This window comes from Stegastes partitus, unplaced genomic scaffold (genome assembly GCF_000690725.1).
Source record: "Stegastes partitus isolate 25-593 unplaced genomic scaffold, Stegastes_partitus-1.0.2 Scaffold25, whole genome shotgun sequence".
NCBI lineage: Eukaryota > Metazoa > Chordata > Actinopteri > Pomacentridae > Stegastes > Stegastes partitus.
Window position 1 is genome coordinate 841,307 of NW_007577756.1, and position 23,467 is coordinate 864,773.

Here is a 23,467-nt window from a genome sequence, read left to right on the forward strand (position 1 = left end):
ACCACATAGAAGTGCTCTGGTTTAATCCTATTACATGTCAAGCACAAAGGGAGATAAGAGGTTTACGTTTGGGTTCCTTACAGACTGAATCTCTCTCTGTCCCCTGAGACATCAGGAGAGCTACACGTTTGGCCGTTTTGCTTCCAGTGCTGAGGCTTGTTCTTAGAGCATCTATTGTGGTGCGTTGGAAAATAAAGGCATATCGATAATAGGATTGGCTGCCAGGGCTGAGGAGATGCTGACGATGAGTGAAGATCAGGCGAATGACATAATCCAGAGATGGGTAAGTCAACAAATATAACACTCATGAGCACCTGTCATAATAATAATTATGCTGTGGGGTCTTCAGTTGAGCAGGAAAGTTGCTTCGATAACTTAGAAGCGTCCTAGATACTGGTTGCTCGTTCTACAATAAATCTTATGCTCTTCTCTTCACCACTATCATGAATGACCAAAATAAAACCAAAAACATGTCAGAAAACAGTAAATATACGTGTCTTACGGTTAATGCTGAGAATGTGAAGAGAATCTGCTGCGATCTAAAGATACCAGGCTTTCTTGTGTCATTTTATTTGATCTAATATGTTGAAACTGGGGCTGCAAGTTGGCTTGGTGGTTAGCATCGTTGCCTCGCAGCTAGAAGATCCCTGCTTTGCGTCCCAGTGAGGACACCTGGGATCTTTCTATGCAGAGTTTGCATGCTCTCCCCGTGTAGCATGGGTTCTCTCCAGGTTCTCCAGCTTCCTCCCACAGTCCAAAAACTTGTTGAGGTTAATTGGTGATTCTAAGGTGTGAATGTGAGTGTTCTTGGTTGTCTGTTTCTAAGTGTAGGATAGAGTCCAGCCCCCCACGACCCAAGTGAGGATTAAGCAGTGTATAGATAATGGATAGCTGGATGTTGAAACTGAAAACTCAATCAACCCTCTGAACTTCAAAGCCAGCTGGTTTGACAGGCATGTTATATTTTTTTAAAAAAAGAAAAAAAAAAAGACCATGATCAAAATTGCACTATCAGAGCCAGAAACTGTACAAACACACAGAATCATTTGACTAAAACTCTCTGACGGTTCTTGAACAACTCATCGAGAATGTGCCATTCCATCTGACAACTGAACCAAATCTGAGCTTCATATTTTGACATTTAATCAAAAACACTATACTCTAAATGTTTCATTTAAAATGCACCAAAACTAAACCCTTTAGTTCTGCCCTCCTTGCTGCTAAACTGAAGCCATTAGTGGCTCAGCTGTGACAAACAGTCACATGACAAAAATTCAGGAAATGTTTGGTTGAACTTCAGAGCAGAGAGGACAAGTATAGAAACAAATTTAAAATGAAAGTAGTAAAATATCTCTTGTACATAGAGTCACCATTTCTTTTCATGTATTGGTGACACCCGTACGCACTTTTTTCCCCCTTTTATTTTAAAAAAATAAATAACTACAAACATTCAACTTCAGTTATTTCTTTCTTAAGATATATGGCAATATAACTGTGTCATACTGCTCAGGAGACATTTCTGAACTCTCTCTACTTCTAGCTACAGTTGTACTGTTTCCACTGAAAGGCAGGACTTTACACTGCAATCAAAAATGTGACAGGGCCCAAAATCTGCCTGGACTTCAGAGATTAATGACACATAGTAAAAGAAAGCAGCATAATATGTGCTAATCATCTATTCTCTATTTAGCGAGAAACTCAAGAAGACCTGAAGCCTGCTGACTACCAGATGTTCAAGAATTTGGGATGTGCCTGTCTCACTGAAGGTGACGGTGAACAACTCCTCAAATTCATTCAGGATGAGAAAAACCAGGTATTTCTTTTCTGCCTCCGAAAGAGGCCGGACATCTTCATCCTCACTAGTCCAGCAGTAGTTACACCTCACTGAAGTGACAGCAGACTGACTGTGTTCATCTGTCATACAGCACTAAAAGCACAGACGCTCACACTGCGCAACAACGGTGACATATCCACTGAAGCGAACTGCAGCAGCCGCTTCCCCCCGCTAGCCTGCTATGCTAAACATCAAGATGCAGCAGTTACTCTGCGCCTGCTGGCCTCCTGACCTGGAGGTGTGGAGAGAAAACAAGCAGATATTCAGTCAGATTTCTCGCTCCACTGATAACCCTCTTTAATACGGCGCTCCTCTAAGTGCCCTTGGTTGTCCCATCTCTCCATGCTTCATGCAGTTGTGTGTAGCGGACTCTGAGAAGCATGTGTCATCTCCCACTCTTTCCTCTTTCGGAGGCCAAAACTGTCTCGGGGGGCTTTGATTGATTGATTATCAAATGAGAAATCCCCTCACTGTCAACGGGGACAGACATGCAGAGAAACACAATGTGTGTATGACATACTGGTGATGATGGGAAGTTTTGTTGAAAAGATCTTTTGACAGCCTCCTCCCTGTCATGAAATCAGACACATTTAGATTTACAAATATGTCTCACAAGAAACATCTGCCGACACACACTGCAGTCACATCCACTACCAATCTAGCAGGCCTGATGATTAGTCATCCTGCACAGTACAACACAAAAATAGTTTTGTTTGTATTACTTGATCATCTATTCTTTTAATAATTTGTCCTTTTGTGTGTTTGTGTGCAGCATAAAGGAACATCTATAACTGTAGTAATGTAGTTGGTATATAACAATTGTAAACAAAAATTCAAAAAATATCTCCCAAAAAGACAGATTTTGTCAATTATTGCTCAGCAGTTTAGCTGAAGATGCAAAACTATAACGGTCAGTGTGGAACTGCAAAATAAATATTTGCCATTCATAGATATATGAATGAATTATTACTTGAGATTTTTTAAAAGACATTCATATTTTCTCTCCAACAAGTACCAAACTGCATAATTTTTTTTACCAGGAAACGTCAGTGTGGACCCTAAACCATCCATTACACGCGTTCATCCAGTGTTTAGTTGAACTCATTGTAAGCACTGAGACTTCCGCCCCTCCCGTCGCTCCATATCTTGTTTTTGTTTTTTCATAGTTTGATAGATCACACTTTAAGCCACAGCTTGAAGACTGTTCAGATGCAAAGCAAGTGTGAAACTGCACTTGTTATTGCACGCACCTGTTTATGCAGTGACGCATGCAAATTGAAAGGAAATGCCCGTCGACTTCTCACCACCGTGGTCTCTTTTCACATTTACTGATGATGTATTCTTTCACACATAGGTAATCGTGACGGCTATGGGTTACGTTCTCATGGAGCCTCTTATAAGCGAAGCAACTAAAAAAAAGAAGAACCTTGACCACTGCCGGGCTGCCGTCACACATCTGATTAAAGTAGGTACAGACAGTTTATCTATACAGTCAAACACTCTGTCTTTGCAAGAGCCTAAATGTCTGTTCTGTTGTCTAGACCTGCAGCCCAAATGATCTCCTGCACAGTTTACTTGAAGTAATTGAAGACGTCGATCCAGGAGCAATTTCTGACACCATCTTAGTTCTGATTCCACATCTTCAAACAGGTAACACAGCTCTTCATGCAATTATATTACCCATCACACGTTATGAAGCTACAGAGAGGCACTGCAGTGACGCTTTCTATGACAGCTATAACTTTTGCATATTGTATGCAATGAGCTGATAAACCTTTACAAAGCTTTGATATCTGTCGGTCAGATGTTACATTCGCTGACTATCTCCACGATTCGTGAAAGACATTCAGGCAAAAATCATTTCTGAACCCCAAAACCTGTAGGCAGGTTTGAAAGTGCCAAAACAAACCACTCACTTGTGTCAGAAACTGGAAAAAGAAAGAATCAACAGAAAGAATCTTTGAATTTTAAACTTTCTGATGATCCTTAAACTACTCATTCAGTCAGACAATGTCCCTTTTTTTAATCATGACGAACCAAAAATCTACCATTTGCACTGAACAGGTCATAAATTCTTGCTCTCCTCTCCATCACCCTGAAGCCATTAGAGACACTGCTGCAAGAGCCATGTGACAAAAAAAAAATCTAGGACTTTTCAGCTGACCTGCAGGCTGTGTTCACAAAGAGCAGAGACAAGTACAGACACAAATTCAAAATGTGGGTAGTAAAATACCTATAGTCTGTAGATTTCTTCCCCCCAGTTGTATCAACACAATTGGTGACCAGTTTATTGTTTTAAATTAAAACTAAAATGTAGGAAAACCAACTTTCTTTTTTTAAATGATGCATGTCATTATAACTGTTGTGAGTTTTCTCCTATTTCTTGTCATGGTTGTACCACAGAGGTGCAGGACTTTATGTAGCACTGAAAAATTAACGTACTATGACAAAAGAAAAAGAAAAAAAAAATTGTAAACCCAAGAAAGAATGGACATAAACGCACTGTGTAAAGGCCTACAGCAAGTTTTATAATATACAGTCGTCCTCAAATATATTCATTAAAGAAGGAAAAAACAGCGGTCAAATAAGTTGACATTGACAAAAATAATAAGAAAGTAATACAAAAGTAATAATAAATAAAAATGTAATGAAAATCATGACATTGCTTTCGAATTGTGATTCAACAGAAATATTAAAACACACACACACACACACACACACACACACACAAAAACAAGCATGCTGGGACCTGTAAACTAATATTTTGTTGAACAACCCTTTGAGCCAATCACTGCAATCCAGTGTTCTCTGTAACTCTCAATCAGACTTCTGCACCTGTTGACAGGTATTTTGGTCCACTGCTCATCAGCAAAGTGCTCTAATTTGTCCAGGACAGTTTTTTTTTTATTGTTTTTTTTTTAGTTATTATTTTCAACCACAATTCAAAAGCAATGTCTTATCGTCCTAAATGATAATTTAGCAAATTTTTATTTATTATTACTTTTTTCAGTTTCAACTTATTTGAGTGACTGTCGTGAATTTTGCCTTTTCTTTAATGGAAGCGTATGAATACATTTGAGGATGACTGTATATTTCAAGTGCTTTCATCCCGTTCGGCGAATCACGCCCAGTATGTCCATGAACATCATCAATCAATGCAGCTCAATGGATGGAAGCAGACGTAGCCATTAGCCTCCCATCACTGATATAAATGCAATGGACAATATAGACACTGCACCTGTCAGTAAAGGACAAAACAATTCTAAAGCACTACACCCTCTAAAGTGACAGCACGGTTGAATCAACACCACCCTGCAACAGATTCAACAAACACTGAACAATGGGTGTTCTTCGTTCAGCTCATGTGTCTCGTTGCTCCCCTCATTCGCATCTTAGCTCCTCCTAGTGAGAATATGAGAGACGTGAGGATGGAGGAGCTACAGCTGCTAAATAAGAAATCCTTCATTCATGGTGTCAGCGTTAGGCAACATCAGTTAATGAGAATGTGCTCCACGGTTGTATCACCTGCCCAACCGACTGGCAGGAATTTCCACAGAAACCCTGATTTAAGAACAGTTTTAACACCTTCAGTATCTTTGACAGATAGAGATAAAAATCTCTCACAGCCTTACATATGAGGAGGCCTTTACTCATTTAGACGTGTGTAAATGTAACATATCCCCTCAGTAGTATTACTACTATTGTTGCTGTAATCATTTAACATTTCTTTAAGATGCATTTTCTGTGACTACCTAAACAATTTTTTTACTGACATAATAATAAACCCCATTACTGTGTAATAATTGTGCTGTGAAATTAACAAACCGCTGCTTTGTGTGATAGAGGGGCTGCAAGGTGGCTCAGTGGTTAGCACTGTCGCCTCGCAGCAAGAAAGTCACCGGTTCACATCCCGGTGAGGACACCCAGGATCTTTCTGCGTGGAGTTTGCATGTTCTCCCCGTGCAGAGTGGGTTCTCTCCGGGTTCTCCGGCTTCCTCCCACAGTCTAAAAACACGTTGAGGATAATTGGTGATTCTAAATTGATTGTCCGTAGGTGTGAATGTGAGTGGGATAGATTCCAGCTCCCCAAGCGGTGTATAGATAATGGATGGATGGATTGATGGATGCTTTGTGTGATGCAACAATATTATCCTATATTTTCTGAAGTGTCAGGTAATAGTGTCTATGTAAGTAACTGGTAACTGCTCCTACTTGTGTTTGCAAATGGCGTTGTGCAGTTTTTCAAAAATTTGCCATTTGGCTCCCCCTGCTGGACGTTCATGCTAACTAACAAAGTCCTGTTTGTTGCAAAGTGCTGCTCCGCCTGGATGAGAGGAAGGCAGCCAGCGTGGGTTTGGCCCTGTCGGCTCTGCAGAAGCAGCTGTCTCGGCTGCCTGTGCCTTACAGCCGGCAGCAGGAGGAGGCGGATGAGTTCGGCCTGTGTCGCTGCTGCACCGCCTTGGCTGCGTTCACGAAGCCTTTCATAGAGGAGGTGAAGAGGAAAGACGGAAAGTGTGTCGCCACAGCTGAGGACGAGGAGCTGAAGACTGAGATCCTGAAGTTGTAGGTTTCTGTCCTCATGTTTGGTCATGTTTAAGGTGGAGCAACAAGATAAACACACATGAGTATTTATCTTCAGGACCTTTGGGTTTAGTGAAACTATTGATATTTAAAGAGTTTTCATTCAAATGTGTTTCATATATTTTATATAATCCAGCAGTCTGTGCTGATGCTGACCAGGGCTTTAGCCTTTTTTTCATTCTTTTTTCTAGCTACAGTGTTTTGACTATTAACACTGTTAAATACACGATTAATTAGATCAAACTTATAATGCAAAGATTTTCAAATTTTACAGAACTTTTTCATTTGCTTTTATTTTTTCTTTATTTTTACAATACATGAATGCATCAATAACATTACAAAAATAGTCTAAATTTACATGTCTGATAACATAAAATGTGTAACTGCATAAATAATATAAATAACTAAACATATAGTAATGATTATAATTGAGAAATTCTAACATTTTGAAAAATAAAGACTATTATAGTTTATTCACAAATTGTTCATAATTTCACAAATATTTCCTTTTAATTTAATAGATCAAACTGATAAATATAAAGTTTAACACTGGGAATATATTTCTAAAATTACATACATTTAGTGACGAATAACAGAACAAAAAGTTGTTGCTAACATTTTACATAGATTTACATGAGATAATAAGAATTTTTCATTTGAAAAATGTTGAATAACTGTAATTTTATCAGTGTATAATATCAATAAGGATGATTTCATGTAAAGTGAAGGCTTGAAAGCACATTTTAATGACAGAAGGTACATTTATTTTTAGAGGTTTAGAGGTGTAATGGCCATTATTCTACAGAACATTTTCCAGCTCCTGAACATTAGAGTATACATGTGTTTTTTGTTGTTGTTTTTTTTTTTTAACAGCGTGGTACAATAAAATAAGCTAAAAATGCAATGTGCTATTTAATTTTTACAAGGACATAAAGAAGTTGAACCACCAACAAGAAAAGGCTGCAAATGACTTCATAATTGCTTTCTTCATTTAGCTACATGAAGAGCTTGAGAGAACCTTTGCTCGAGGCCGAACTGACCGGAGACAGAAAATCCCCACTGTGGCTCTTTGCAGTGGAGATAATGGTAAGAGCAGAGTCTTCACTTCTACCTTTCTTCATAACAGAGAGCCATAGAGCAGATGATGTTTCAATCCTCATACGTGTGCTCTGCAGGTCACTCTACCCGCCATCAAAGAGCCTCTTTCAGGGCTCCTGTTCTTCAGCTCTCAGAGGAAAAGCAGCCTGATGGACAGCAGTCAGTCCAACGAGTCAAAAGCCTGTCTGGCCTATCTGCTGTTTGTCCAGCTCGTAACCATAGACAGCTTCCCAGCAGTGTTCAGGTGAGATACGAAGCCACAATCTGGTCGTCCTACTGATGCATATATTCTATACGATGCTCACTGCAGCTGCTCTGTCTGTAGTCCTGTATTTGTTCTTCAGCGCAACATGGAATACATCGATCACCTGCTCAGTAGGTATGTCGTCAACACAATATGAAGGGAACAGGTCTGTGCTTTTAAAATTACTGGTTTCTTACAGTATCGTGCATTTTGCTCCTTTGACAGCAAAAAGGAATCTCACTTGCTCAAAGGACTGGTACGGCCCCATCCATACGCAGAAACATCTCAGAGAATACATCACACCAAGTATGGAAGTAGTAAACTGAGGTTGTTTTTGTTTGTTTACTCAGGCACTGTTTACAAAAAGCTTGGAGAGCATACAGGACAACAGCCTTCCAGTGAGTCTACTGGAACAGAAAAGCTTCTTCAGTGTATTACAGGTGAGAAAGGCAGGTCATCAGACTGTAAAACCTTTAAAGTCTAAAAGGCTGCACTACAGCGGCTGTATTTACTACCTAAATGTGGAAATAATGAGAGGAGTTGCTCGTAAAGAGGAGCCGGCAGAGAATCATGAGCCCAGTTTGCAGCTTGCTTTGGCTTTACAGAGCATTACATTAAGTTTCAGCTCATCGTTTAGCTGCCGGACCAGTAACTTTACTGTTTGGGTGCAGTCTCACTGCTCTCATAGTTTTGTTTCAGCTGTTGTTAGTGAAATGAAAACAACAGAGCACATCCTGCACAGCACCAAACACCCGGCAGACACAGTTCACTACCAGCTGGTGATCACAGTGGAGCAGTTAGCAGCGACAAGATGTATGTGGAGATCAGAGACAACCAGAGAGAAAACAATACTTTCTAGTCAGTTATGTTCACTCATAACTGCTGGATGTGTAAGTAGGCAACTTTCATATCATATGTATCGAAAACCTGAAACCATTCATGAGTGTCAGAAAAAAAAGGCTAAAACTATTAATAAAAAATAAATAAATAAATGGAAAAAATGATCAGATTTTCACCTTTCTGGTAGTCCTTGGACTCCTCATCTGAAACATCCCGCTCCATAGGAAAACCTCAACAGGCTTAAGCTTTCTGGCCTAGATGTTTCTGACTTATTCACTCAGCTGGGTTAAACTGCAGGCACAAATTAAACTGTGAGTAATAAAGTATTAATACTATTCACTATCCACCAGTAACGGTTATACCTGTTGGTACTTGGAAAAATGTTGTATGTTGATTCAAACTTTTGTAACACAAATAATCAAATTTAACCTTTCCTTTAAAAAAAAAAAAAAATTATTTATGGTGTTTTAATTTTGTTGTACTGCACAAAATACATGATTTTGAGTTCAGTCCATTTCTGTTGTGCTGTTTCCATAGAGGTGCAAGACTTAATATTTTGGTAAAAAGGAGCCAGCAGAGAGTAAAAATATGACAGGGAAAAACAATCCTGTTTAAATATAAAACATTAAATCTCTATTGCTAACTGCCACAACTACAATTATTGTGACCAAACTATCAGTGAGCACTGTGAGCCAGCTAATGCGTTGATCTACAGATGGAGTCGATTCAAACTGCTGACCTCGCACAGTACTTTTGACTAATTTGTGTTCTGCTGAAATTCACAGAACCTGCGGCAAGTTCTCACCGACTGTCCGATGCAACATCTGGTGAGTTCGCAATTATGCTTAATTAGAGGAAGACTTTCTTCATTTGCAATATCAGTGTAAAAGGCCTGATTTTGTTGAATTTATATCTTTCCAGAGAGAAACAGGACTGCACATTTTCCAGCTATTTATTGATAAATTAGATGCTGAAGCAAAACACAAGTTCTTCAGGTGAGAATTTTGTATTTTTTTGTAAAGAAATCTTAAACATACATATTGTATATCTACCATATTGAATACTTAACGTATATATTCAGAATGTGTCCTTACTAAACATACCACTACTGTTTTTAATAATATTTTATCAATACAATACAGTTCCATTTGTCATCTAAGTCCTTTTGTTCTGTACTTTCCTGCTATTTGCTTCTGCTGTTCTTATCTGATACTGAATAATTTAAGTGCATCGGTCATTTTTCTTTTGCAGGTGCATGTTAAAAACCAGCAACCATGCAGGAGTGGAAAGTTATATAGTCAAGAACATCAAGAACCAAATAGAATCTTCCATGAAGGTGAGATAAACAATGACACATGTGGGTCACATTGATAGTTTAATAAGAATTCAAAAGATCCCACTTCGATATTATTTGACCTGGATCTTTATGGTTAATACACAGTGTGATGTGAAGATGTTGTCTGAATTATCTCAACCCCTTTCTAGCCAGGAAATGCCAATAAGTGGTTCTTGGGAGCAGAGCTTCTGTCGTTGTTGGGACTGGTGCTGTGTTTGCCACAAGGTGCCGAGACAGATTTACTCAACAGTATGGACAAGTGAGTACGAAGAACGAGGGCTTAGTGTACAGACAGGCCTGCTCATCTGGTACATGTAGGTCTACACTAGACATAAGACATTAATAACTACTATAGCGTGGTTGAAAATTCACTTAATCAGTCAGTGTTTTAATGTTGTGACTGATCGCTGTGCACACACAACACCAGCTCTTTATATCTACCTCTGGTGAATTTCGGCCATGAAAAACCAGATCCACAACTAAAATAAGCCTACATTTGATTAAATATGAACGTAAATTTAGATGGACAAAAATATTACTACTACAAAGAAGCTCAGATCTAATTAAGTGGCAGACCTCTGTGAATACTCGCAATCTGAGATTCAAAGACAAAAGTCTATCAGTGTGAGAACTGGGACACTTCATCCACACTGAGCCTCGAAGAAATGCTCTGTCTTTGTTTATCCAGGATAATGGAGAGTCTGAATCTTCTACGCTATGTGCTTATCAGAGACAAAGACCTGAGAAGCAAAGTAAGTCAGTCTAATTCAGCACTTTTACTGCATGTCTTCCAGCCAGCCTGGTTAATGCAGAAAGCTGACGATCTCCTCTTCCTAGTTTCAGGCAGATGTGTGGGAAGATCTGTGCAGGATCAAAGACGAATACATAAAAATGCTGCGTGTGTGTATCGGCATATCAAGAGCCTATTATTCCTCTGAACTGAAAGCACTGAAGGAGGATCAAAAGCTGAAAGCAAAAGGTAGGAATTAGCTGCTAATCTGTGTGACAAAATGACATTGACGTAGCCTTGGACAAATGGTACAATAATGTAATTTCATGCTGTCGACTCTGTCCGTTGTCCTCCCTCAGAGGCTAGAGATGCTGCTAGATCCAGCAGATCAGTCAAAAACATGACGGTAAAGCATGAGAAAGTGTCAAATATGTCCCCAGAGGTCCAGCACCAGGTACAGAAAACTTTCCTTCCTATTGATTAATGCTCGTTTTGGTTTTGGACTCTGTATGAACAGCAAGCTGACTATTCTTCTGTATCTCAGGTGTTGCAGAGTGCAATGGTGACATTTGACCTGATGGAGAGTCTCATAGTTCGTATTGAGGAGATCACAGAGGAAAAGCAGAGCAAAGTAAACTGAGGACACTTGTGTCATTTCAGATGGCTGCACATTTTTTTCTAAGTATACAGTTTTTGCTTTTTTTTCATTGTTTGACTGATTAAAGGAAATCAAGTGCTGAACAAAGTGTGCATTTTCTTATGCCAACATAGCTGAACGTAAAAACAGAACAAACTGTGCTACTACTGTATGTTGAAACACATCTTAATCTCTAGTAAGGCTTGTACGGGTTGCGTCAAATAAAATAGAATACTGATGGATCGCCTGAGCTTTACAGTCTGTCTCTTAGCATCTCCCACACAGGACTGCTTTCAATGATGTGGGCTCGAGCCAGAGACATCCGGTGCCGGATCATGTCCACATGAGGCTTGCTGGTGGCCTACGTAAATAAACGAGCACTGGTTCACTTTAAGGCATCACAAGGGAACAACAGCATATTTAATGTGTGGTCCAGTGTCACCACATAACTTTACCTTGGCGATAGTCAACATCCCTTTGACAATTTCAGCATTGTTTCGTACAGGCAGGATCCTGAGATTGCTGGCAAAGAACCTGAAAGAGACAAAGACTCACTCAGTTATTGGATATATGACGGGACGAGTATTATATAGAATCTTTGAACCAGAATGCCAATGAACGCACAAACTGAGCTTCCTTAGTGTCACTCTAGCAAAAAGAAAAAAGGGGTTACACACTCTCCCAGATAACAACTTGGGGAAGTAGAACATTTTGTAGAGAAATGTCTACCTGTTCTGAATGAGAGTCAATATTTCCTGCTCCCTTTTCCCATTACAGGGGGCCTGCAGGAGTAGAAAGCAGTTTCGGTGGACTTGAACAAACTTTTTGATCTTCTCAGTGAGTCCTGATTCCTCAAAAGGCTCTGAACGGTCTTGAGGGTCAACCAAGAGAAATGCAGTACCTAAGCAAGCAAGTTAGAAATGTCAGAACCTTATTCTCAGCCAAGAACAAAATGCCTTACTTTGGCCATAACATCATTAAAAGAAAAGCCTATGAGGAGTATCTGAGGATTCAGTAGAAAGCTTTCTAAAGTACTTTAACTTAAAAATGTAAGGCAAATGTGTTGGAGAAATAACTACCCCAAACCTTCTATAGTTATGGATGGATTATGAAGGAATCTACTGGGAACAGGTTGAGGGGCCCAAAGAGTCAGGGGGCCCTGATCCAGAGCCTCTGTTTTAAGTGATGGTGAACATATATACAGTGACACAAAATGACCACAAAGAGACGCAAAACATCAAACATTTTGTGTCTGTGACATGACAGGTGGGACCAGTTGGTACAGGTGTGTAGTGTTTCTGTTAGCTTACCTGACAGAGGAAAAATAAAGGCTCCGGACTGAACGCTGTCCGAAAACCTGATTCGGTGCTGCTGCGCCATTAGCATCTTGTTAGCATCGTTGTTCTGGAGAAACGAATGGAAGATACTTAAATTAACTTCTCTGTTTAAAGTAATTATATTGAATTATCTGTTAAATGACATATATAGCCTAATAAGTTACATTTACCAACTTTTATTAGCTTATTTTGCTCGTTTTTTATGGCGGTAGCGCGTTAGCTAGAAAGCTACCAAACCCGTGCTAATTTAACGAACCGTCGTCAGAAAACCTGATTCAGTGCTGCTGCGCCATTAGCATCCTGTTAGCATCGTGGTTCTGGAGAAACGAACCGAAGATAATGAAATTAACTTCTCTGTTTAAAGTAATTAGATTAACTTATCTGTTAAAAGACAGATATGGTCTAATAAGCTACGTTTTACCAACTTTTATTAGCCTATTTTGCTCGTTTTTTTCTGGCGGTAGCGCGCTAGCTAGAAAGCTAGCAAGCTGAACTGTCATCAGAAAACAATCCATCAAAATGTGGGAAAGTTCAGAGTTATTACCTGCAGGGATGTGCTCACTATAATGGTTGTTTTCCACTGAGGAGCAGCTTCTGTGTGTGTCTCCATCACCTGCTGGTTAAAGGTAAGTTATCGGTTCTGATTTACTGATAAAATTCAGTTGAAACACAGCTGGACCCTGAACGCAGCACAACTCTTGTTTTGCCGCTAGAGGTCGCTGTCTTGTTAGTTTGGGTGTTTTCTCGTATAAAAGCTTTGTTTAGTGGTTGAAATATATATTTTTATTTTTTTTAAATTGCAAAAACAACTAACTTAATGTAAAATCCTGAATCTCACCATATATTGTTGAGCAGATGGGTGTGTTAAAATAATTTAGGTATTTTTGCGCCAAAGAAAAAACTGCCCTTTACCAGGAAGAAACCTGGAAGTGCTGAGCCACCCCAAATATTACATTTAGTTTTTTTTTTCTTCTAAAATTGTACTGTCTGTCGAAGTATTAATAGTTTTTAAGGTTTATTCAATCCAAAATATTGTTTTCTGTTAAGGCGCCTAAAATTTTAAAGGTTTAGTCTGCCCAAAAAATTAGTCTCTGTCAAAGTACATAAATAGTACTATAGTACAGTTTTAAAGGTTTATTCCACCTAAAATACTGCTTATACTTTTAAAGTTTTATTTTAACCAAAATACAACTTACAGCTTTAGGGCTTATTCCACCCAATTAGTACTTTGTGTTCAAGTACTTATAGTTTTAAAGGTGTATTCCACTCAAAATACTACTTATCGGTATAAAGGTCTGTTCCGCTACTTGTGGAAACTCTAGGAAGCACAAGCAAGCGTGCCGTCTATAAGTAAAGAACTATGTTGGGATAATATGGTGCAATAAAGTCTTTAAGATACGATGGAGTTTGGGTTTTGCAGCCAATGAAGAGAAGCTAACGTGGGAGACATAAAATCTCCCTCGCTGGCTTCTGTCAGAAGTCTAGTTTGGATCAATTGGAGGTTTTTCAGAGGTACTGGGACATACTGATAATAAGGAATTACATTGGTTCAGAAGTAACAAACACATGGACTAGTTTTTCAGCATCACTCCGAGACAAGATGGTCGTGATCTTGACAATTTTGTGCAGGTGAAAGAAGGTAAACATGTAGACGTGTTTTATTTATGGTAAAGGACATATCCTGGTCAAAAATAACTCCAAGGTTCCTCACAGTAGTGCTGGAAGCTAAAGTAATGTCAAGCAGAGGGAGTATATGGATAGTGTTTAAAAACTAATTGAGCTGGAGCAGTTTCAAAAATAACTAAAATGAAATATAAATTTACAGAAAAATTCTATAGTTTTAAACTGTACTAAAAAAAATAAACAAAGAATAAAAAACTGCATCTAACTTGGTGTACGATATGTCTGTGACAGGACAGTGACAAACACATTGGGGTTTTTTTTCGAAACACAAACTTTTATTTTCAGTATGACACTAAATGCAAGCCAATCGGCCAATATTACTTTTCTTTAAGAAACTTCAGTCAACCGTATTATTAGAAGACTGTCAAGAAATAAAATTTCTGAGAAAGAAATGATTTTTTTTCTGAGTCTTATTTTTTTCTAGAGCTTCAGAAGCAACACCAATTAAACAGTCAAACATACAAAAGTATCAGCATGCATAACAGCCCATTTGTGTCAAGAAAGTCCACTACGGGCGTAATGGGGAACGCAAATAAACTGCTGCAAAGTCCAGAGGTCTGTAGAGTCCAAGAGAAAAAGATATAAAGAGACAGATGCGTTATAAATTATAATAAATTAAGACAAAATCAATGTAATGAGTTCCAACAGAAGGCGTTGACTGTCCGGCAGGCTCTCCTCTGTGTGGTCAGTGATGTGTTTCCAGTTCCACGATGGTCCACTCCCCCTGTGGAGATGCAGCGTCTTCTGGGGAGAAGCTGGTCACAGTGATGCTGGTGGAGGAGTCCTCCATGGGCGAGATGAGCTCTGCCCAGCGCTTGAAGGTCTCCTTCTCTGGCGACAGGAAGGCCTGCGAGTCCAGGCAGTCACGCGACAGGGACAGAGTCTGCTTGATAAGGTACTGGGCCAGGTTGAGCTCCTCAGGCACGGGGTTTATGACGCCCAGATTGGATTCGTGATCTGAGAGGAGCTGCCTGAGCAAACTCCAGTCCCGCTCTGCAAACTCACTGGTTTTGTCCCCGTCCACTCTTTGCTTTTCTTCCTCCATATGTTGTTTAACATTCCTGTCCTTGTCCGAACAGTGCTCAAAGGCTTCTCCCACATCCATCTCGTAAATGGGAGAGAGGGCTTTGGACGGTCGGCGGTCATGTTTGCAGGTTTGATCCAATCTGTCACAACCATTGTCCCCTAAAAACAATTGACAATACTGCAAAATGACAAACTGAATCACTCCTCCACAGTTCTTTTTTTCATTTCAGAGACTGCCTACTAAAATAAAACACAGATAACTAGAAGTTTACCCTTAATGCAACTGTGCCCTTTAAAAACATTCCATAGTGATGTTTGGTGAGGACATCAGAGAGGAAGCAGTGATACTGATGATGGTCAAGAAAATGGCAATACCAACACCAATTTCAAATTTAAGAAATCAAAGTTCACCCATCACTTCAAATATGCATGTCAAAGGGTAGACAGTTGCTTTAAAGGTAACGCACAGAGGAATGCTTTTCTGAATGCATCTCTTTATCCACCCGTTCAAACAAAGTAAGCCATGCATTGCCAGCACCAGTGAACTTTGCATTTGTCAGGAAGTAACAGTGATATGTTTAGAGATTTACGTGCAGGTCTTTGAACAGGCAGACCTCATGAACAGACTTAAATACTGTCACAAAAAAACCTAAGTGCAAGCTTTACTTAGTAGCAACAGAAGATGGCACACCACCATGTTTCTTTTGACATTCTTTGTGTTCTCTATTTTTAACAATTCAAAAATAGCAAACGATTATGTAACTAATCACTGTTTGAAAACAAAAATAATTCACATGTTTGCATTGGTAATGGTGCAGCAGGATTTCTTTTTCTGAATATGATAGTGAAAAAAGAGAGACATGGCAGAACCATGACAGCTGCCCTAGACAAACATCACATACTTTACAGAGGAGGCTACTGACACTACACAAAACCTACTAAACAAAAGCTTATAGACAACAAAACACTGTTCTCGTAAAAGATGGACATCTATCTAGACACAGGTCTACTGGGTGTGACAGGAGGTGATGGAAAAATCAAACGTAAATGAACACATAAATAAAAGGTGGTGTAGGGAGATGACAAAGTAATTTTAAAAAATAGCATGCATGTATGCAGTGCAAAATAAACAAACAAAAAACTCAGGAACAAGTACATTCTTGGATATAAATAAAGAGAAACCGCACGGAGATGCAAGGGAAAAGTTTCCCAGAGTAACAATCTTTTCTGAGAAGCAGTGGCAGTTTAGTTTCTTATATGTTGTACAAACATTCTGTATATTTGGACTTTTATGTCAGGTAGTCACTTTCCAGAAATTTGAAAAAAAATCATTGCTTGCTTTGTAATTTACCTGATCGCAATTTTTAAAGGCGCTACATTTAACATTTTAACATCAAAAATCTTTGAAAAATAATTTTCAGATGTTAGTATTATTACAGTAAACAAAAACATCACTGAGAAGCTGAGCTGCGTCCAGCGATGCTGTAGTGCGATTCACACAATAAACCACAAGGTCCTGATATGTAGGGCTGGAGTTTTTAGTGGGCAGAGAAACAGACTACGTGTTCTCATAACTCTGAACTGGCCTTACCTAATGGAGACTGCTAGTTCTGACTTATTTAACGTTCACTGAATGTTTAATCAGAGTCCACTCCGAATTACCTGACATCGTGTCAAAGAAGTTGTTGGTGTGGCTGCATTTTGTGAACGGCCAAAATAACAACTCTAAACAGAATGTTTTTCCCCGATTGATTGACGCAAAGGTCCGATTTTAATCCTGCAAGATTTTCTTTTAGCTCCCTGCATCACGGCTGATTTGCTGGGAATCTAAGTTTCTCAAAACGGCAGCGGTGTAGTGAATGAAAAGCCAAACATATTTATTCTATATAATAAATCAAAACAGAAAGTGACATGCATGGAGCATCAGAAAGAAGAGACATAGCAGCATATCCTGAGACAGGAGGGGTGTCACTGTCGGTGGCATGGCAGGAAAAAATATCCCTAAAACGGTCTATTTATACTCGTGATTATACTAACAATTCAAGATTGATTTAGCAAAGATATACTGATGTTAAAATGCTGTTTGTAGCACCGTCAACTATGTCAGATTATCTATGGCTTAAAAAAGGCCAAAGACTCCTCCACTGCATAAAAGAAATGACAAAAATAATCAAAAAATCTTATTTTTATGTACATAAAAGTGCATTGGTATAACTATGTCACAGGCCTTGTCACAAGGCAGATTCTTTTTGACAAATACAATTCTATGATCAGTCTTAGTGAAATGTACACTGCTTTTCCCTTTTTTGTGTAAACTGAGTTACCACGGCCTAAGCGCCTTTTGACTAAAGGTAGGTCAGTTGTTTAAATGCACACTTTAGGTTAACTGTTTTGATGAGATCAATTTCCATCTTTTAAAAGGATATTGATGTTGCAAATTCAAATTTACAACAGCTACACAATCAATGGGTTGAGATGAGAAGCAAGCTTTTACCTATGGAAATATGATGACCACAGATTTCATTTGAATTTGAACTTGTATATTGTCACTAGTTACTAAACTAGTATTCTCAATAATATCCTTTTTCTGAAGGTGGGATTAGGTATCTACTGGAAGTAGGTAAGGACTAGGAATCAGAGCAAAGGAGAATGAATATTGCGGGGATAAACTACACCTTCACTGATGGAGTTTGGGGAGAGAAGATGGGTTTGGATTTGGGGTCTAGAAGGGGTCCGTAGATTATACATTACCTGCTGGAGACTGTGCAGCATGTACAGGAGAGTCCCCTGTCAGCTGAGGCTCATTTAAGTCTAGATGTAAATCAGCTTTCTTGCTTTCTGAGGTGTGATTTTTGCTCATCCCTCCGTTGTACTGTTCAGTGTGCCGCAGATCCAGGTGGCATGGACGCTCCTGGGGAGGCAGGTCTCTGGTGTCAGAGTCCAGAGGAGGACAGCTGGACTTTATTCCCTCCACTTGGATGTGGTTACTCTCCTCCTGCACCGGGTCCTGGAGCTCTGTAAGGAATACAGAGGATTTTTCTTCCTGGTCTTCCTCGTGTTTTTTGTGCTTCATACCCGTATTTTCAACATGTAGTGGCAGGTGGTTCTGCAGGTCACCGGATGGGGCGTAGTCAGACTGAGGAGCTGCGGAGTCGGATTCGAAAACATCACAGGGAGTCAAAGCATCGTCTGACTGCTGAGGCGGAGTTTGGACGCCGCCTTCTTCTGAGCCCAACTCTTCACACTCGTCAACAGAGAGTAGGACCGACCGACGGAAGTTAGACGTCGACTGGTAGTCAGGCTGGTCGTTCTCCTGATCCACGCCGTCGTCATCAAAAGCTAAGTTGACAATCCCCTGAAAGTGGGGGGAGGGTTCCGTTGGCGGCAGCGGAGCCTGACCTTGAATCACTTCAACTTCCGACCTCTCATCTTCTGTTTCTTCTTCATCATCATCTTCTTCTTCCTCCTCAGAGGAGAAGAGCTGGTGGTCTGGGATGCTTTTTACCGTCACGGTGGCCTCAACTTCTGACTGGTCCTCCTCCACCTGAGCCTCGTCTCTTTGTAACCAGGAACGAGGGCGTCGCCTCACCGCCTCCTCCTCGCTTGTGGTCTCTGCGTCTTTCCCACGTAGTCGCACCTCCACTCTCAGCCCGGCCCCGCCTTCATACATCTTTAACTCCTCTGGGGTGCTGGTGTCACTGCTGCTGCGACCCAAGAAGTCATGACAGCGCATGGTGCCGCACTTGGACACGCCTCTGTCGTTGGAGCAGTCGTCATCTTGTGAGCCACCTGCGTCGTAGTCCTCTGATCGGGGCTTGATGTCGTCAGAGGAGGTGGTGTGTGTGCTGCCAGTCTCTGATTCTGGGCTGACCTGTTGGTGGATGCCACTCCAGGAGTCCTCTAAGGGAGTGTCGGTGCTCCCCATGCTGCAGGGGGTGTCTAAGGGGCGTTCAGTGTCTCTCGGGGAATTTGGTGAGCTGACCTCGTGGACTTGTCCTCCACTGATATGAGCAGGAATGACACCGCTTTGAGACTGTTTCGCTTTACTCCCTTCAGTCTGTTTGCAACCTTCTGCCTGAGCAGGTTTGACTTGGGGGGTGTTGTTAGCTGTTGGTGTAATGTCGGTCTCATCTCCTGCACCAGCAGCATCTTCTGACTGTATATCAGCCTTCTGAAAACTCTGGTTAGGGCTTGATTCTAAATGAAGTGACTCCCCTCCACCTTGACTTGTTGGCTGTGCACTGTGTGCTGCAGCCTGATCAGAGGGCACCAGCTCTGTGATATGTTTTGGCTCCACAGCGTCTCCAGAGTTTTTAGTTGGACACGTTTTATCGTCTGATTTTTTCCCAGCCACTGCCTCTTTTCCTTTAGTTTCAGATTTCTTGGAGGCAGCGGTAGAAGTTTTGGAGGTTCCTCCAGTTTTTGGTGAAGCTTTCTCTGAGGATACATCGGTACTACTTTTCGGCTTTGGTCCAGACTTGGCAGCTGCTACTGAGGATTGCTTGGAGGGGGCCGAAGAGGCTTTTACTTGTTTCGCACTGGATTTAGCTGTGGCTCCATTCCCTGAAGCAGGTTTCGTGATCTTCTTTTTAGGAGGTTCACTGGCTGCTTTGTCTGCTGCTGAAGTTTTCACCCCATCCTTGCTGTCTTCTTTCCTGGGAGAAGCTGGCTTTTTCACAGAGGACCCATGCTTGGCGACTAAACCAGAGTAAAAATAGATCAGAGCATTAGTACTTTGCCACAGTTTATTGATCCACGGTTGAATTATGCAGACTTTGAACGTCTCACCGTGGTGTTCTGGTGTGCTTCTTCCCCTGGTGTCTGCTCTTGCTGCGGTCACTCCTGCAGACGCTTTCTCTGCTGCAGCTGTCTTGGCTTTTTCTCTCACACTTGACTTATTGGTGGGACTGATGACACAGACGGACCAAACCATAAAACAACAAAGTGACCACAAATTATTTTACCACCATATCCCATTTAATGAATAGCTCTGGTTCATATCATAAAATTATTTATGAGAAGTGCTAGATGGAAAGTAAACCGTGAATTAATATTTAACACCAGCGGGGGGCAGCAATGTTTTTTTTTTTTTCTTCCCATTTTCTCAAGGGCAAGCTTCTGAGACATGAGCTGATTATCAATGCAAAGAATTCCAAGTTGTGTCCTTGTGAAGGGTGTTCTTTCCTGGCTTTGAAGTCTGGATTCAGGAACTCAGAGAGCACATTTGTACAGTTTGAGATTTGCTGTGTGTTCAAGGTCGAAGGATTTTCAAAATCTCTTCAATATCTGACATATAAGAGGGATTTTACCCAGAAGAGTTTCACACAATCTACCTAAGATTGTCACGACTGTCTTCAACATTACTGGTCAGGTTTAAAAACATACAATGTACAATTGACTAGTTTTGTCACTCAAATTTAGATTTGAGATTCAAATAAACTGCCTGCCCAGAACACACACCTAACGTCAGTGAGCCAGTGCACAAGGATCCAGAGAAACAAAATTTGGCATCTGCACAGGTGATTGTTATTCGCACCATGTGTTTCTTTGCAAAAGAAGCCAACTCAGTAATGCAACGTCGTTATGTTTTATCAAGCTATCAGCAAAATATTGGCTAACTTACATGGCAGCTTTCTAGGGAGATGATTAAATATTCATGCGCTCCCAGGATAGACAGCGTTTGGATGATGCTGACTGTGAAACAGATATTTTTAACATCTTTGAAGGACAGATAAGAGGCTTGTCAGAATACGCTACACAGCTGCTTTTATCCTCCTGACAACCACGTGTGACCTAAAAAAACAAAACAGGTGATATTCTGCTGCAGCTCCCATCTTTTGCCCTACATTTACATGAATAAACAGACAGTCTGATGCATGTTTGTTTTGTTTTCCAGGCCCGGAATGCAATGCAACATAAAACAAACAGCAAAGTTTATTTTTTTCTTGCTTAAATTTTTAACTGATTGGCTTAATTCACTGTATGTGTGTTATAGACTGATACAAAGTTCTGACAGGGTGTCTGGATTTGAATTGTCATGATGCTTTTTGGGGTAACTCAGCTGGTTTTGTCCTACAAATACATCCATATTCTGAAAGATGCAAGTCATTCACAGTCTTCTTATTTGCATGAGTTCACCATTTATTGTAATTATCCCACCAATGAGGAGTTAGCCGTGTTTCGATATAACTGGAAAGCGAGCTTTTGAAAAGTCGCAAACAAACTACGCTACAGAGTGTGCTGAGATGGTTATGATATAGGCTACGTCACAGACTGGCTCACAGGCTGTAAGAAAAGAGTAGAAGTAGTTGGAAACAAAACCAGTTGTTTCCCAACCACCACAAAAACTAAAAAAAAAGAAGAAACACAACTTTTCTACACTGGAAAAATGAAGAGGCCTCTTTAGGAATTGTCTTCTATCAGTAAAGCTGTAATTATTCTTTCATGTCAGCTGTTGTCAGCCATGGTTCATGCTGACCACAGTTGGAGGCAATTAAAAAAGCAGAAACAGTGGATCAGTCGTGTGAGTTATATGTTCTCAGTGTCAGAACATATTCAGAAAAGGTGCTTCCATCTCCCAAGAAGTGCATTAATTCTTCCTATATAAACTCAAAAACCACCTTCAGCAAGTGTAAAAACTCTTTTTGGACACACGGCTGTTGTAGTCGGACAAACCAAATATTTCCAGAAAGGTAGGTATAGATCAGGTGTGAAGCAAACCTGAGTTCATTTCTTTCAGAAATACAGGTTACACATTGTTTGAACATTGTACAATGGTCTTTCTTTAACCCTATTCAGGACTTTCATGTTGCCATGTATGGCAAAGACCTTCTACATATATGAAGAAGGTATTTCGGGGTCCATTGGCCCCAAGAAAGAATATGTGCAAAATACTGGTTGGTATTCATTATAGACTTTTATATTTTATATGAAATACATTTTACGATAAGTTAATGTAAAAAAAGGAAATCTTCAAAAATAAAAAAAAACAATTCCCATCACCTAAACCAAATGGCCTGGGGTCCAAAAGACCACAAAAGTCCTGAATAGGGTTAATGTTGGCTTGTGTGCAGGTAATTGTTATTGTTAGGCCTGTTGCATTTTTAAGGCCTTAGGTGGTAGAATGGTGCTTTTTTTGATTTAAAATTAAAATTGTCATTTGACACAATGCAATTAGAAAATCACCAAGGCTGAATTTTAGGATGTATATTCAGTAGTGAGTCTGACCCAGAGTTTAACCCTCTGAACCCCCAGCAGTTTGGGGGGTTCTGCCACATTTTTACTCACTTTGGCCTTAGATGTCACTGCAGTATAAAGCTGCCCTCCTTGGTTCATCTTTTGATAGCATTTGATTGAGTAAATTATTAGGTATGATGCCACAAGTAAATCTCACCTGCTGGTCTTTGTTGTATCTGACTTCTGAGGAGGTTTTGTCAGTAGGGATTTGTTCACTGCCTTGGCCTGGTGTTTGGGCTTTGCACCTAAAACCCAGAAAAAGACCCACAAAAATGTAAAAATGACAGGTTTGTTTAGGAACAATCCCAATAAGGCTACACATGTATCTTTTCCACTGAGTCACACATCTTTCTATCTGAAACAAATCACCACCAGAGTAGTAGGGATACATAGTGGGATAGGATAATGTGCTGTGCAGCTCACATTTCAGACATGTGGTCTCTTTCGGGGCGGAGTACAGGGACACATGCTGCGCTTGTACCAGCAGGACAGACAGCTGAGGCCCACTTGAGCTGTGAGCACCAATATCAGTTGGGATTACCGCACCTCTCTAACTCACCACAAAGGCTCAAAGTGATCAGTCACTGCGCACTGTGTGACAGCTGCAGAGGGCTTTGACCTCTGCTGTTTTGCTGTTAGTCTGATACCAGCAGGCTGCCAAGGACAGCCACATGTGTTTAGCTTCCTGATAAATCAACATTCATACATGATACTGCCCTTGTCTTCTAAAAAATCCCTTTAGGCCATAGCACAACATTCATCATACTAATTAGTCTGCAGGTCCTTTCATATTTCAGCGACAGCACTATCCCTGGAGCTCACTTGATGACACTTCAGCTTGGCTGCAGTGATGTACAACACAGTAATTGGTGTCAGTCGCAATGA

The 23,467-nt window shown here is 40.3% G+C and overlaps 3 protein-coding genes across 3 annotated transcripts in view; 1 reads left to right on the forward strand and 2 right to left on the reverse strand.

The window, feature by feature from the left end:
• The first annotated feature begins 244 nt into the window (after positions 1 to 244).
• On the forward strand, positions 245 to 11,404 carry LOC103368819 (glomulin-like). Its single transcript, XM_008297313.1, has 17 exons — positions 245 to 283; positions 3,189 to 3,299; positions 3,376 to 3,484; positions 6,148 to 6,397; positions 7,411 to 7,501; positions 7,591 to 7,757; positions 7,839 to 7,892; positions 7,983 to 8,013; positions 8,108 to 8,197; positions 9,383 to 9,424; positions 9,519 to 9,592; positions 9,849 to 9,933; positions 10,083 to 10,192; positions 10,622 to 10,685; positions 10,771 to 10,912; positions 11,023 to 11,117; positions 11,208 to 11,404. The coding sequence occupies exons 1-17, from the start codon at positions 245 to 247 to the stop codon at positions 11,301 to 11,303; spliced, it is 1,650 nt and encodes a 549-aa protein (XP_008295535.1). The 3' UTR covers positions 11,304 to 11,404.
• A 149-nt stretch (positions 11,405 to 11,553) lies between these two features.
• On the reverse strand, positions 11,554 to 12,686 carry cunh1orf146 (chromosome unknown C1orf146 homolog). The gene is made up of 4 exons (XM_008297325.1): positions 12,611 to 12,686; positions 12,030 to 12,171; positions 11,756 to 11,834; positions 11,554 to 11,661 (listed from the first exon to the last, which is right to left on the reverse strand). Exons 1-4 carry the CDS (start codon positions 12,684 to 12,686, stop codon positions 11,554 to 11,556), a joined length of 405 nt encoding a protein of 134 aa, XP_008295547.1.
• A 1,887-nt stretch (positions 12,687 to 14,573) lies between these two features.
• The window catches only part of btbd8 (BTB domain containing 8), a 36,313-nt gene continuing 27,419 nt past the window's right edge, over positions 14,574 to 23,467 (reverse strand). The window contains exons 16-19 of the mRNA XM_008297172.1: positions 22,740 to 22,827; positions 20,135 to 20,253; positions 18,098 to 20,044; positions 14,574 to 15,505 (exon numbers count right to left, since the gene is read on the reverse strand). Coding sequence (XP_008295394.1) covers positions 15,006 to 15,505; positions 18,098 to 20,044; positions 20,135 to 20,253; positions 22,740 to 22,827 — 2,654 coding nt within the window. The 3' untranslated portion in view covers positions 14,574 to 15,005. The remainder of the gene's footprint in view (positions 15,506 to 18,097; positions 20,045 to 20,134; positions 20,254 to 22,739; positions 22,828 to 23,467) is intronic.

Coding starts and splice junctions, on each gene's coding strand:
- cunh1orf146 (XM_008297325.1), bottom strand. CDS start 12,686: ATGCTAATGGCGCAGCAGCACCGAATCAGGTTTTCGGACAGCGTTCAG. Junction 11,835..12,029: donor TTGACTCTCATTCAGAACAG/GTAGACATTTCT, acceptor TGTCTCTTTCAG/GTTCTTTGCCAGCAATCTCA. Junction 11,662..11,755: donor GGATGTTGACTATCGCCAAG/GTAAAGTTATGT, acceptor TTATTTACGTAG/GCCACCAGCAAGCCTCATGT.
- LOC103368819 (XM_008297313.1), top strand. CDS start 245: ATGAGTGAAGATCAGGCGAATGACATAATCCAGAGATGG. Junction 284..3,188: donor ATGACATAATCCAGAGATGG/GTAAGTCAACAA, acceptor TTTCACACATAG/GTAATCGTGACGGCTATGGG. Junction 7,502..7,590: donor TCTTTGCAGTGGAGATAATG/GTAAGAGCAGAG, acceptor TGTGCTCTGCAG/GTCACTCTACCCGCCATCAA.